The 13,963-nt window shown below is 31.7% G+C and overlaps 1 protein-coding gene across 1 annotated transcript in view; it reads left to right on the forward strand.

Moving 5' to 3' along the window:
- LOC134721636 (genetic suppressor element 1-like) overlaps nucleotides 1-12,350 on the forward strand; it is a 57,610-nt gene extending 45,260 nt beyond the window's left edge. The window contains exons 7-14 of the mRNA XM_063584762.1: nucleotides 55-258; nucleotides 608-930; nucleotides 1,421-2,230; nucleotides 2,974-3,183; nucleotides 3,986-4,183; nucleotides 6,270-6,401; nucleotides 9,149-9,252; nucleotides 9,776-12,350. Of these exons, the coding sequence (XP_063440832.1) occupies nucleotides 55-258; nucleotides 608-930; nucleotides 1,421-2,230; nucleotides 2,974-3,183; nucleotides 3,986-4,183; nucleotides 6,270-6,401; nucleotides 9,149-9,252; nucleotides 9,776-9,871 (2,077 nt within the window). The 3' untranslated portion in view covers nucleotides 9,872-12,350. The remainder of the gene's footprint in view (nucleotides 1-54; nucleotides 259-607; nucleotides 931-1,420; nucleotides 2,231-2,973; nucleotides 3,184-3,985; nucleotides 4,184-6,269; nucleotides 6,402-9,148; nucleotides 9,253-9,775) is intronic.
- Nucleotides 12,351-13,963: the final 1,613 nt, after the last annotated feature.

Consider the following 13,963-nt stretch of genomic DNA (forward strand, 5'->3'; position numbering starts at 1 on the left):
TTACCTCAGGGGTCATCAGATTATATGTTTTAACCATTTATATTCTATTTATAGATTTGACGACCCATTATTAATAGAAAGATACAGAATGATGCAGCCCCATTATCTCCCCTTTGCTCATCCTGGGATGTTACCACCACCAGGTGGCCTCAGTCCATTCCTAACAGGACGTTATCCACCAGAACTTCTCCATCAACAACTGCCATATGTATCTCAATCGTCAAGGCTACCAGATCTGTCTCCGTCACTGCTGGAAAGGTTAGTTGTGGGAAAAATAGAATAACAAATTTGAGTCTACATGAAAAAATATGAAATAATATATACAGAAAATCTTAAGACAATAAAACAGCATTTAAAATCTTTGTTTTTGTCCATCATGATCAGAAAAAAAGTGATTTATATAAGAACATGTCTATATATTTCAAGCATGTTTTTACATTCAATTGCATTTCTGTCTGATAATTTCTTCAATTCATTAGAAAGTCTAGGGTTAATGTTTTAGTTAATGACAGATCAGTGCAGAATACAGATTTTTTGTAAGTCTTTTCATTAATCAAAATGATTTTTATAAATTTTCTGATGAAATTATAATTTTTTTTTGCTGCAGGCAAAGATTGGAAGAAGAAAGAATGAGAGATCTGGAAAAAGAACAAAGAGAGAAAGAAAAGGAAGCTATTCTGTTAAGAGAGAAAGAAAGAGCAAGGGAAAGAGAAAAAGAATATGACAAATTACGAGAATCAATGAGTCATGAGTATCGGTCACATCCTAGTGCTGAACTACGTGTTCCTCATCATATAGAGAGAGGGTCATCAGGAATAGACCTACGCACACAACAATACAGTTCTGATAATAAGAAATCAGAGACAAAAGATAGGAATCATAATGAACGAGGACCAGGAAATAATGACGCCATTCCTAGATCTGTAGAAGGTAAATAATATTGTCTCTATTCTGTATGACTATCACATGTTGTAAACAAAACTTCCTTGCAGCTTTTAACATTTCAGTTGATTTGTGTTTGAAACAAAAAGTGTGTGCATTTAAAGTATAATATAAATTAAGATGAGAAAATGATTAGTCAACTTACAATAAAATAAGAACATACTGTTTCATATCAGCTGTTTACATAACCTTACTATAGAAACCATACAGTGTACATTAGTTTTTCTTGCAAATTGTAAATTTAATTTTAATTTTACCCACATTTGATTTTTTTTTAATTTGAGTGTAAAATCAAGGCAATAAAGGTAGTCACTTATTTCAGTACATAACAAGTTTGTATGCAGCTATATAAGCATCAGAATTTAAATTACCAGTTGCAAGAAGATTAGCCTAAATATGAAGGGTTTTACTGTATATTCGAATGTATAAAAATGTTAGTCACGATTTGGAAGTTTTACGAGTTGTTTTGTTTTACCAGGACATAAATTTGGCTCAATCACTCATGGGACACCTAGGGAGTATAACCTGAATGACAAGAGTAGTAGGGAATTCCAATATAATTCTGACAGTGATCGCTTTAAAGCCTCTCGGAGAGATATGGAACAACACAAGCATAGCCATCATGATATTTCCAAACTTCATTCTCATCATCACGACAAACATGCCAGTGGTCACCATGATCATAGAGACAAAAAATATTCACTGTTGAACTCAGGACATCATAGTGATAAAAATAGAACTCAAAGGGAAAGTGAAAGTAAAGTTCATAAATCAAGTGACAGCATATTCAGGCCCTTTGATACATCGAACTTAACAAATGGTCATTTACCTGCTCATAATTTCCGAGATGGAGGTAATATGCCAAATGTGGAACGAACAATTGAACCAGGTGAAAGGAGATTACCTAATAAGGAAAATACTAGTGCTTTGAAACATTCTGTTGGCATGGCAACAAAATCTGGAAATTTTAACCTTAATCATGTGATAGATGCAAGTAAAATGCATTATAAAGAGCATCATGCCGAACACTTACATTCAGCTACGGATAAAAATCGTGGTCTAGTCATCAGTAGCCTTGACATTGGTTGGCAGAAATTACAAAAACGAAGGATGCGTGGGGAATTAAGTGACGATAGCGAAATGGATGAAATTGTTGACTATTTAGATGAATCTCATAAACAGAGTTTAATGATGGTGACAAAAGGACCACCATTACCTTTGGATGTTTCTAGAGAGAAAGTGAAATTTTTACATCAGATTGGATTAACATCTCAAAAGGTCAAAAGAGGTAGGTCAAACAGAATATATTTTATATAAAACAAAAAATGGTATGAAGAATACAAGAATTTCCACAACAACACCATTACAATGTTATTTCAAAAGGAAGTTTAGGTGCTGGCATTATCTTTTCATTTTCAGATTGAGCTTGGCAGAGATCAAGTGTTCCTAGGCAAAAATTGTATTTTAAAATTTTACTGTTTAAAACTTCAAAATCTGCAGTAATAATACTGTATAGTACATGTAGTACACTATAAAAGTACCTGTAAAGCACCTTAAAATGTCATTGAATTAATTTGAATTTTATCAAGATAATAACATGACTAAAAGAGTACATTTGGGATTGATTACATGTACACAGTAGGTATTTTTTTTATGTTCTGTAACACATTTGTGAATAATATTAAGGATGGTCAAATATTTTCTTTGTCTACAAAATTTGTTGAAACTAACCCTTTTTAATGCACTAATCAATGCAGGCATGTTATATAGTTGCCATTGATACCATTTGAAAAAAAAAATGAAAACTTATTCCCACCCCTTTTACCTGTATAAAAATAAATACAAATATGTAAAATTTTGAACAGGTGAATCTGTGAACTAAATGCAAACTTTAATTAGGCTTAGTGGATGTTAATTATTTTGGTCAATATGTAATCTCATTGAAAAGAGCACAAGTTAATTTTTGACCAACACCAATTTTATAAGGGAAACTATTGGGAAAATATATTTATTTTATGTCCATATTTATAGATCTGGAGTACAAAAAGATTCGCCGAAGAAGACGTCGACACAGAGAACCTAGTGTTAGTCCTGTATTGATGGTTGATGGAGATGATAGGCGTATATCACCTTCACCTAAAGTTGACCCGGAAGTATTACGTCGTGAACCAGATTATCCTAACAAATGCTCTTTCTTGGGATCATTTAGTCTTGGAACAGTAGAAAGTGAGAAAAAGAAAGGTGTGTTACCAGTTTCCAATAATTTACAGTTTGTAATCCTGCAATGAAGTATTTTAAAACAAACATACTGTCAATGCGGATATTATTACCAAAAAAGCAACAGGGTTTTAATCGCAATAAATTAAATTTGCATTTTATTTTTTATGCCCCACCTTTTGTCTGTACAATATAAGTATGTACATCCCAAAATTTTTAGTTTCCGTTCTCTTACTTGAGTTTTCCTCAAATGTTAAGAAACTTATACACAATGATTATAACCACAAAATACATATAAAGTTTAAATTTTGGTGTGGTCACTTTAACCATTATCAAGTTATGCCCCTTTATAAATTGAAAAGTTGCAAAAAAAAAAAAATCTGTTCTTTAAGTTAAGTTTGTCACAACCAAACATTCTCAAACCAGTTACCTATACACAATACTTATTACCACAAAACTCAGATCACATTCTCCAATCATTATTATAAGAAATACAGTATTTTTCTCAATGTTGCAAAAATTTAAATCACAGTTTAGTCTAAAATAACAAAATCACAACAATGAATGCAAAAATTATTTCTGAATACACAGTATACAGGCTTGACATAATATTTGAAAAATAAAACTGGTGATTCAGTTCAATCAAAGTTCAACTTCTTCAAACTTATATACGATACTCAATTATTTAATTTTTTTGACATGTTTTTCTCTTCAAGTCATACCTTCTTGATAAATGCAGGGGTATATTTTAGTGAGAAAAAGCTTTAAGCACATCTTGTTGTTTCTGAAATTTTATTTGTTTGAATAAGTTTCTTCTTTGTTTTAGGCTCTCCTGTTAAACGAAAGGGTGATAAAAGACAAGATGAACATTCAGGGAAGAAGGTTTCAAGAACGACAAAAAGTGAAAAAGTCAAACTGTTTTCTAACAAGAATAGTGATAAGACACTTAGTCGAGAATTTGCCCAGGAATTTCATAACTCTGTCTTACAAAGTACTCAACAGAAACAGATTAATGGAAGATTAGGTTTGTATTAAAGTTGAGAACATGAAGATTTTTGTTCTACATTTATCTTTCCTGTACTTCTGATTCATGATACTATAATTGTGCTTAGTGAATGAGGAACTTAAAGTTTTCCTAAAAAGTGTAATGTTTTTGGAAAATGACCGTATCAGCGGCATGTTTCCGATACCATTGACTAGAACTAACAGAAGTCGATTACATTTCTGCCTACCGCACTGGGTTTCATATTTACTATTTCACATACTTACTGGAATCTGCTTGTATTACGCTACACTGGAACAAAGTGTTATAGTCGCACTGGAACCAGTTTATATACTTTATTTTATTTACAAATAAAAAATCTTGACCTGTCCATAGAAAGTCATGTATAGTCCGCGTTTTTATTCTCCAAAATTGGACCTTCCAGAGGGTGTGTGGACTTTAGAGTACAATAAGCAAGAAATAAGAGAGCAAGTTCAATTTCGCAGCCAGGTGATTTGTTTACGTTCCGCCATCTTTGTTATTGATATTGTAGAGGGCGCTCTCATCATTTTCCAAACTAATAATTTTAACTCATCCATATTCAATATCAAATTAATACTGATAAATATAAAAACTAAACCTTTCATTACAAATTTCTCGTTCGTTTTCAATGTATTGGTTGAAATAAACGTATCTGATTGATTGAAACGATTCAAACAAAGTAAAAAAGACAACCGTAAACAAGCTAAGGATTTGTAAACTACAAAATGTAATTGGTTATTGTTCATCCTGTTATGGTGTTTTATACTGACTTATATGGTTTGTATAAGCTTAAGACCCTTCAAAAATTAACGTGATAGGTATATTAAAGACTGTTTTACAAAAGGATGGAACTGCTTTACTTTCAAAGTCGTATTACAGTGATATTTGTCATGTACGGATTTCGACTCTTAGCGGTTAATTTCTTGTTTTACACATGCTTTTTAAACTTCCTGTTTAGACATGCACAAGTTTCTAAATTGTTTTTGAAGTGAATTAAACTTATTTTAACAACCATGAAGCATTCAAGAATTATTAACAAGCCGTTTCAGCTTTTGTTTGATGATGGAAAACAGGTTTTCCCAAGAAAATACTGCAAACGATTACACAGGATTTGATATAACCAGAGTTTCATTAGACTTTTTCTGACAGTAATAAAAAAATTGTTTTACCTAAAATTTCTGGGGAGAAGGGGGTTTGGACTATGTTCCAGTGCAAACTATACAAGCCTTTCTACAAAAAACAGCCAGTTGTCATCTTCACTTCACACACACATATACAAATATCAATTATATGCTTACGAGACATGTTGCAATGTTAAACTAATTACGGTATGTGAAAATTAAGACTTGCATACAAAATATCTCAATATTAGAGACAATGTGGGGGGGGGGGGGGGGGGGGGTATTTGGACTCATGAACTCGACTTTAGCAGTCACAATTTGAACAGAATGTTGACTTTAACAGTGCTTATTTGGTTTCAAGGGGTGGGGGGGGGGGTCGTCCAACCCCCCCCCCCCACCCCCTGTCAACAGGTATGGTGGCGTCATTTTCCCTTATACTGTGAATGCATAAGTATTCTGCGCTGCTATAGATGAACCATGAATTTAAGTGTTCATTTAAGTACACATTTTCTATAGCCGTATATAAAAACCATGAAATTTAATATCCTAATTTTGTTCCCTTCAATCTGCAAAGATAAATGAACTTACAGTATGCTTGAAAAATTTCCCACTTGAAGTTGAGCAGTAACAAACAATCAGTCATATTTTTCAGTCAACACACTACAAAAAAAGTATCCTTAATTTACTTTCTTATTATTAGTAATGCTCTCTCTTCGTATATAAAGTAAAAAGAAGAATTCTTTTCAACATCAAAATGCGAAATTTCTTTAGTAAAGATGTTAATTTTATGTCTTGTATCAATCCTCATAAAGAACTTGCTTTAAGAAAATATGAATGCAGATAAAATATCTTATCTGATTCCGATGGAGTATATTAAAAAATGTAAACCTATAGACATTATTGAAAAACTACTATACTTGTCTAAGAAAATCTTTTTCAACACATAAATTTTTTTCTATTTGTAGGTTTGGATGGTAATCAAGGGGAGACCAGTCAGTCTTTAAAACCAACAATCTCGTGTGATTCACCTATTGGTGATATTCCAAAATGGCCAGGAATTGATATTTTAATGGAATCTTATCAAAAGTATCAGGAAGGTAGGCAATTTATTGATAATTATTGAGTAATTTAAGCTGTATGTTAGTTCAATAACAGTTATAAGCAGAATGTCAAACAAAGGAGGTTTGACAAGGCCTCAGAGACCATAGTACAAAGATGATGGAACTGTAGAGTACTGTAGTCTTCAACAATGAGTAAAAACCATACACTACAGTAAGAAGAAAAAAAGCTTCATCATTAAAAAATGTGAAACATTTCTATTAGAAAGTAAATGTTATACCAAAATATAAAATGGCAAACACCAAGCAACTACAACTTGTTTTTGGAAAATGACGCAGTCATTGTTCCATAACTGCCGACCTGAACTTCATTACATTGCTCTGCCTACCGCGCTTGGTTTCGTATTTCCTATTTTCCAAACAAACTGGAATCTGCTTGTGTTATCATTATGCATCATTGTGTAGTATTAAACCAGCCAGGACCCAGTTTACACTGGTTTTTGCTTGTATTCCACTACACTCGAACAAAGTGTTGTAGTTTGACGGGAACCAGTTTTAGAATTTGTAAACTACAAAACGTAATCGGTTATTGTTCATTCCGTTTTGGTGTTTCATACCGACTTATATGGTTTGAATAAGCTTAAGACCATTCAAACATTAATGTGATAGGTATATTAAAGATTGTTTTACAAAAGGATTGAACTGTTTTACTTTCAAAGTCGTACTATAGGGATAAGGGGGGGGGGGGGGGGGTTGGACGACCCCGGTTAATTTCTTCTTTTACACGTGCTTTGGAAACTTCCTGTTTAATCGCAAGTTTTAAAATTGTTTTTGAGTGAATTAAACTTATTTTAACAATCATGAAGCGTTCCAGAATCATTTTAAAGCAGTTTCTTCTTCTCTTTGATGATGGAAAATATGTTTTCTCAAGAAAATACCGCAAACGATCGCAGAGGAATTGAAACGTACAAGTCAAGTCGGCACCTGGTTAAATTGGCATCTAGTCAAATCGGCACCTATTCGACGTCAATTCGGCATCCAATAATATTTGATATAATATTTTCTATTCAATTAATTAATTACTGTTACCAAGTACGTAGTGAATATGTTGTTGTGTATTTTGGTAAACCACGAAACAAAAGTGAATATGTTGTTGTGTATTTTGGTAAACCACGAAACAAAAGTGAATATGTAGTGTATAAAGGTAAACAACGAAGCCCTTACCAAAGCTGTTGTTTTAACAATTAGACAATTTGTGTAATTGTAAAAACAAGTCAATTATTAAAATAAAATGGAAAACTATGAGTCCCTTTCAATAAATCAAACTTTCATGCCAAATAATTAGCAAATTTAAGGTGTTTGTTTTTCAGTAAAGTTTAAACAGCATTAAACCAACAATCCTGTAAAATGCTCAACTGGTTAAAATAATGCAGAAAAATACACAATATCTCATGTATTAGTCCAAATAATTATGACGTCTGGCAAGGCTATTTTATTATTTTTCTGGGACGCCTTCGTGCCAATTTAACTAGGTGCCAGTTTGACTAGAATTCTTTGACAAATGTTTGAAACTATCTGAGTTTCATTAGACCTTTGATAGCAGTAACAAAAAGATTATTTACTTAATATTTTGTGGGAGAAGGGGGTTCAGACTGTGTGGCATCAGGTCTGTTTGTGCCCAATACATTTTCGCACCCTACACGTTCGCACATTCACACTCTACTCATTCACGCCCAATTTTAATTCAAATTCAAGTTGAATAATTGGAAAATTATGGTTGTTGTTTTAAATTGCTTTGGTGTAAATACTGAATGTATTTATAGCTTGGTATGAGTAAAACATTGAAGATTTTAAAGGAAAAAACACAAAAGATAATTGTTTTTAACAGCTTGGTCCCATTGATCTGAAACAACGAAACAATAAAACATAGAAACCAAAATATAGCAATCCACTAATATAACCAAAACATGATCAAATTTATTCAACACGCAGAAACAAACATAGTCAGAATCTCACTTCATTTTGAAACAAGTCAATGAAACAAGTTATAGCAATACACTAACCAAAACATGATTAAGAGTTATTCAACACAAAATAAAACGTTGACAAAATACCACTTTATTTAGAAAGGATTATTATTATTTTTAGCAATACCTTATCCAAAACGTAATTAAGATTTATTCAACACAAAAAAAAAATTGCTGTCTCACTTTATTTTGAGACAATGACAACATTTATACTTATAAGAAAACACTTGCTTACATAGTTATTAAACACAAAACCAATTAAGATTGGATGCGAACATGTAGGGTGTGAAAGTGAAAGGGGTGAAAATGAGTGGGCGCAAACGTGAATGGAAGTGAACGGACTCAGATTCAGACTAGGTACCAGTGAGAAATATACAAGCCTTTCTACGGTATTTATTTGTACAATTCAGCTAGTCTTGACCTATTCATTTGTCTTAAAAAACCAGCCAGTTGTCACCTTCACTTCACACACACACACATATACGAATATCAATTATATGCTTACGATACATGTTGCATTGTTAAACTAATTACGGTATGTGAAAATCAAGACTTGCATAAAAACTATCCCAATATTAGAGACAGTGGCGTCATTTTTCTTCAGAGCTTTCAGCTCTTTGATTTGTTCTGTTATTAAACCTTTTGTATAATGAATTTAACAGTTATAGTCGGGGGACTTTGTAAGATAGGAAACAGTATGATTTCAATTTTTTAGTTTGTGTTAAATTTTCATTCAGTGTTAATTTTTTATCATTACAGAATTTAAATTAGAAAAGTCTATGCTACAAGACCGTTGTCGGAATCTACAAACTACTAATCAGGATTTCAATAAACAAGCTGAGGAGCTCAGTAAGAAGATGTCTGTAAGTTGACCAGAGTTATCTTTCTTGATTGAATTAAGAACTTGTCAGTAGTGAATATATACATATTAGAATAAAACTACTTTATTTTTTCAAGTTAAGACAGGAAATATATCTTAGTTATTGGCACATTTAACCAGTGTAATTGAGACATATACTACATGAGTGTGTAACTACCTTGATGTTCAATAAGAGTCTGAGTTCTGTCATTCAGAATGTTAAACCACCAAGGAGGCAGTTAATATCACAAGTTTCAGAGTTAATATTGTCTTTTTAAAAGATGTTTAAAATGTAGAGGAAAGTATAACATTCTTACCAATAGCTGTCTTCAGAACAAAAGGAGGGTATTCTCCTCTTCAATAGCACTGGGATATTGTTAAGCTGAAAGTAGGGTTGCAGTTTTTGTCAATGTTTGGGATGAATTGGGATGATTTATTGTGTAACCTTATTGCTATCTTTTGAAGGGAAAAAAATATGGTTAGGACACTTATTTTACCATAATAATTTTTTACTCTGTGTTTTTTAGGAGTTTTTGGATAAAAAGAAACAGCTAGAAGAAAATCGTCTGGAAAACCAAGGTGCAATAGACAGTCTGAAACAGATAATAAAAGACATGAAATAACGTGTATTTGTGTAACAACATGGTGCAATAACCAGGATGTAATATATACTAAAAATGATAATGTGATGGTTTCATTATACGTACAAAATATCCTGGTGCAAAATCCAGAATGAAATAAATACTAAAAAGTGAAAAAGTGATGGTTTCAAAATTCCTGGTGCAATATCCAATCTGTAATAGATGCTGAAAGACTTTAAATGTTTGAACTGTACTTAATTTATATGCATTAGTCATTCCTGGAGGGAAATGAAAAACACATTGTTATTGTTTTATTCAATATTTTGTAAAAAAATAAACAATGATAATGATAATTAATTATATTCATATTGTTAAATTATTCTTAGAGAATAACGATTGTTGAAATTTTAATTGGCATAATATGTAATCAGGTTTAAGAAAATTATTGCAATTAAAATATAGGTGTATATGATTTTGAGATGTAAAATTGACAAGCTTTCAACTTTAAGTTGGAAGATGAATTGAAGGTTTATTGCATTTTAGTAATACTCTGTATAGTGCTTATTTCCCAGTGTTGTTGTAATGTCAAATAAAATTATGGTGCAGACATGATTGGTGAGGATTCTGTTAAACTTTTTACTGGATTTCTGCTATTGTCTGTTTGGATTTATGTATTACAATTTTATTATTATACATGCACACTGTGTTTTAGCTAGGATTTAAGGTCAGAGGGGCACAGTTTTAAAATGAAGGACATGTTAGCATGTTCTTTTAATCAAAATGGACTACTTGATCATAATTACTGGTAAAGATGAAAACTGAACTGATAAATGTATTTTACAGTATTTGTACTAGTTTTTGGTGGAAAAAAGCTTTTACAAGTTTTTTTTGGCAATGAAAAATATTCAATTCCTTCAGAAAGAAAAAAAAAATTATGGCAGGACCATAAGGACAAAGGGTACAATTTATTTAAGAGGGGGTTTATAAAGAGGAGAGAGGGTAGTTGTGCCTCATTATTTTGGGCTAATATAGAGACTGCACATTGACAGTGGCTTCTTCTCAACTCAAATAAGAAAATCTCTTGTTGGAAGGCATTTTTTCATAGTGATTTTAATATCATGAGAAGAACTTATATTGTATAGAGAATAAAAAAATGAAAATTAAATCCAATGTTTACTTTTGGAAATGTTATATTTGGTGTTGACACTAATTTATCTTCTAACACTGTAAGACCTGCTTTTGCACCAATTGTAGAATAACTGTTTATTTAAAGGACAACACACTGCCTCCTTCCTCAAGTTTTCTTTTTATTAGATGAAATGTATTATACTGAACAATGAAATTGTTTATTTACTTTTACATTAAATACACCAATTATACATGGTTTTATACACATCCATTATATCATTTACACATACATTAAATTGTTCACCTTATATTTTAAAATCTTTTTATGAACATGTATTTAAAAATATTGCTTTTAATAAGGATTTCTGTATGATTCAGGTTTGGAATTGATCTATTTTACATAAGAAAAGAAATTTCAAGAAATAAAGTGAATGTGTGTATTACGCATTGAAAATTAAATAGAAAAAAATTACCATAATTGATGTAGTTATGGGGATGTTTTCGTTGAAATATGAATGTTTATTTATGTACAAATCATTTGATATAATTTATAATGTACTCAAAAAAAGTTTTATTTTGGGGAATTTTCACTTATGCACAGCAGTAAAGATGTCCCATAATTTGTGAATGCTGCAACAGATAATTTGTTGAAATTCTTTTCAAATTCAATTTTGATTATCTCCCCTTTTTACATTGTTTTCTATAATTGCTGGCAATTAATTCATACAATATTAAAGGAGATTAAGAAAAACAAAATTTCATTCTCCAATAAAATGACCTAGATTAGAAATCAACCCTCAAACTGTTGAAGCTCTGAAAGAAAAAATAATATTTATAAAACATTCAGCTAAAACTTATTTAAGTAAATTAAAAGTGATAGCTTTTGAAAAAGCTTTCCTGGCTTCAGCTTGTATAAATCAGTATAACAACTCAGATGACATTCTATAAAATGAGACATGTATACAAAGTTGTGTGATTTGCAATGCTTTAAGTTAAACTAATCCAACAATTATTCATTACCAATAAAGTTTTATATGAAGATATAAATCAAACTTGAGCCAGGAAATAAAATCGTTACCATTTGAATTAACAGGGTTCATCTGACCGTTAAAATTTGTAATCAGAAAGTGTGTTTCTGAATGAAAGTCTTTATTCTTTGTATATTTACAGTGCATATGATACCAAATACCTGTCTGCTATTCATTACATTATAGCCATAACCAGTGAGATTTGCTGATATTGTTTTTGTAACGATGTCTTTACTATGATCATATCTACTCAATATCTCAATCTTTGTGATCATATTCATGGTATATATCATTGATTTCTGTATGATAATCCGTTTGCAGCTATATAGCATATCATGTCTCTTTTTAATAAAAAAAAATATTTACAGCGTAGTTTTTCTTCAATGTTTGGCCTTTATTTGTCAAGTCTTCTGAAGTATGTCTCAATTCTCACTATTATTGAGTGATTTAATATAAGAAAGAAGATGTGGTATGATTGCTAATGAGACAACTGTCCACAAGAGACCAAAATGACACAGACATTAACAACTAAAGGTCACTGTATAGCCTTCAACTATGAGCAAAGCCCATATCGCATAGTCAGCTATAAAAGGCCCCAATACAACAATTTATACAAATGCAGATTGTGTTATACCAGAATTTCATTATTATGACTAGTAAAGGACTAGTTCTCCTGGCAATATAAATGAACTTGGAAACCCAAGATAGAGCTTGACTGCTAAGGATGATTCAACATCACCTGTGCACATTTTATCTATTAAATTTAGCTTTAAATTTGTCACCATTGATTGAATTCTAATTTGGTATTTTAAACTAAAATTGAGAATGGAAATGGGAAATTTGCCAAAGAAACAATAACCCGACCAAAGAGCAAACAACAGCCAAAGGTCACCAATGGGTCTTCAATACAGCGAGAATCTCCCACACCCAGAGACATACTTCATCTGACCTTTGAAAAAAGATGTATACTAGTTCAGTGATGATGGACGTCATACTTAACTCTAAAATCAATCTAAGCTACTTTTACAACAGAAATCATTATGTTAAAAGCCTCAACAATAAATGTTTTACTTGTGCCAGATCTTTCACTTCTGGCATCATGTTCTATGAATACAGTGGCAATCTATTATGTAATGCAAGTTGAAATATTAGCATGGGACCAAAACCGTGAAAAAATGTAAAAAAACATGTTTTTGGTGTAGTGCACAAGGCCAAAAAGGTCATTAAAGATTGCATATTTTGGCTGTAATATTGACCCACTTATAGGGTCTTTGCATCGGAAATAAACATGTTTTTGGTGTAGTGCACATGGCCAAAACCAAAAAAAGGGGAAATGTTTTTTAATAAAAAAAGATAGGGGTGGGGGATAAATTCCCTACAGGATAGTGTATTGCACAAAAGTTGACTATATTTTAATATTCTGTGTCAGAAACCTATTATGTATCAAATATTTAATTACAATCCAAATTTAAACCTGTATCAAGCATGAATATTGTGTCCATTTTTTCCCCAACGTTCAGAGTTGGACCTCTGCGGTCGTATCCAGTTACGCTTGGCGAAGTAATTTATTAAATGTATTGATGTTGTAGCTGACTATATCATGGGATGGCTTTTGTCTTTGCCTAAGGACCATTTGATTACCGATAATTGTATAAACTATGATCAGCTTCCTTTTGACTGTTGGGAAGATGTCAAATTGGCAAGTGGAAAGTTGCGTTAAAAATCCATACTGTATTGGATAGAGTTATCATTCTTAGATTGTGTAGTTCTAAAGGTTTCCTTCCCAATGGGTTGTTTAAATTGTAGGAAGGTAGAAGAGCCCTATCAGCTAATATATTGAAAAAAGATTAGACTAATTACGAATCACATCTCTTAAAGTTAGTATTTTTTCTTTGCAGAGCAGAGTAGATAAAGCACAAAAAAAATATTCACCTCAGAAGCTAACAAAACCTTTAAACAGACTTATTAAGATGGAATA

Source organism: Mytilus trossulus, chromosome 6 (assembly GCF_036588685.1).
Source record: "Mytilus trossulus isolate FHL-02 chromosome 6, PNRI_Mtr1.1.1.hap1, whole genome shotgun sequence".
Classification (NCBI taxonomy): Eukaryota; Metazoa; Mollusca; class Bivalvia; order Mytilida; family Mytilidae; genus Mytilus; species Mytilus trossulus.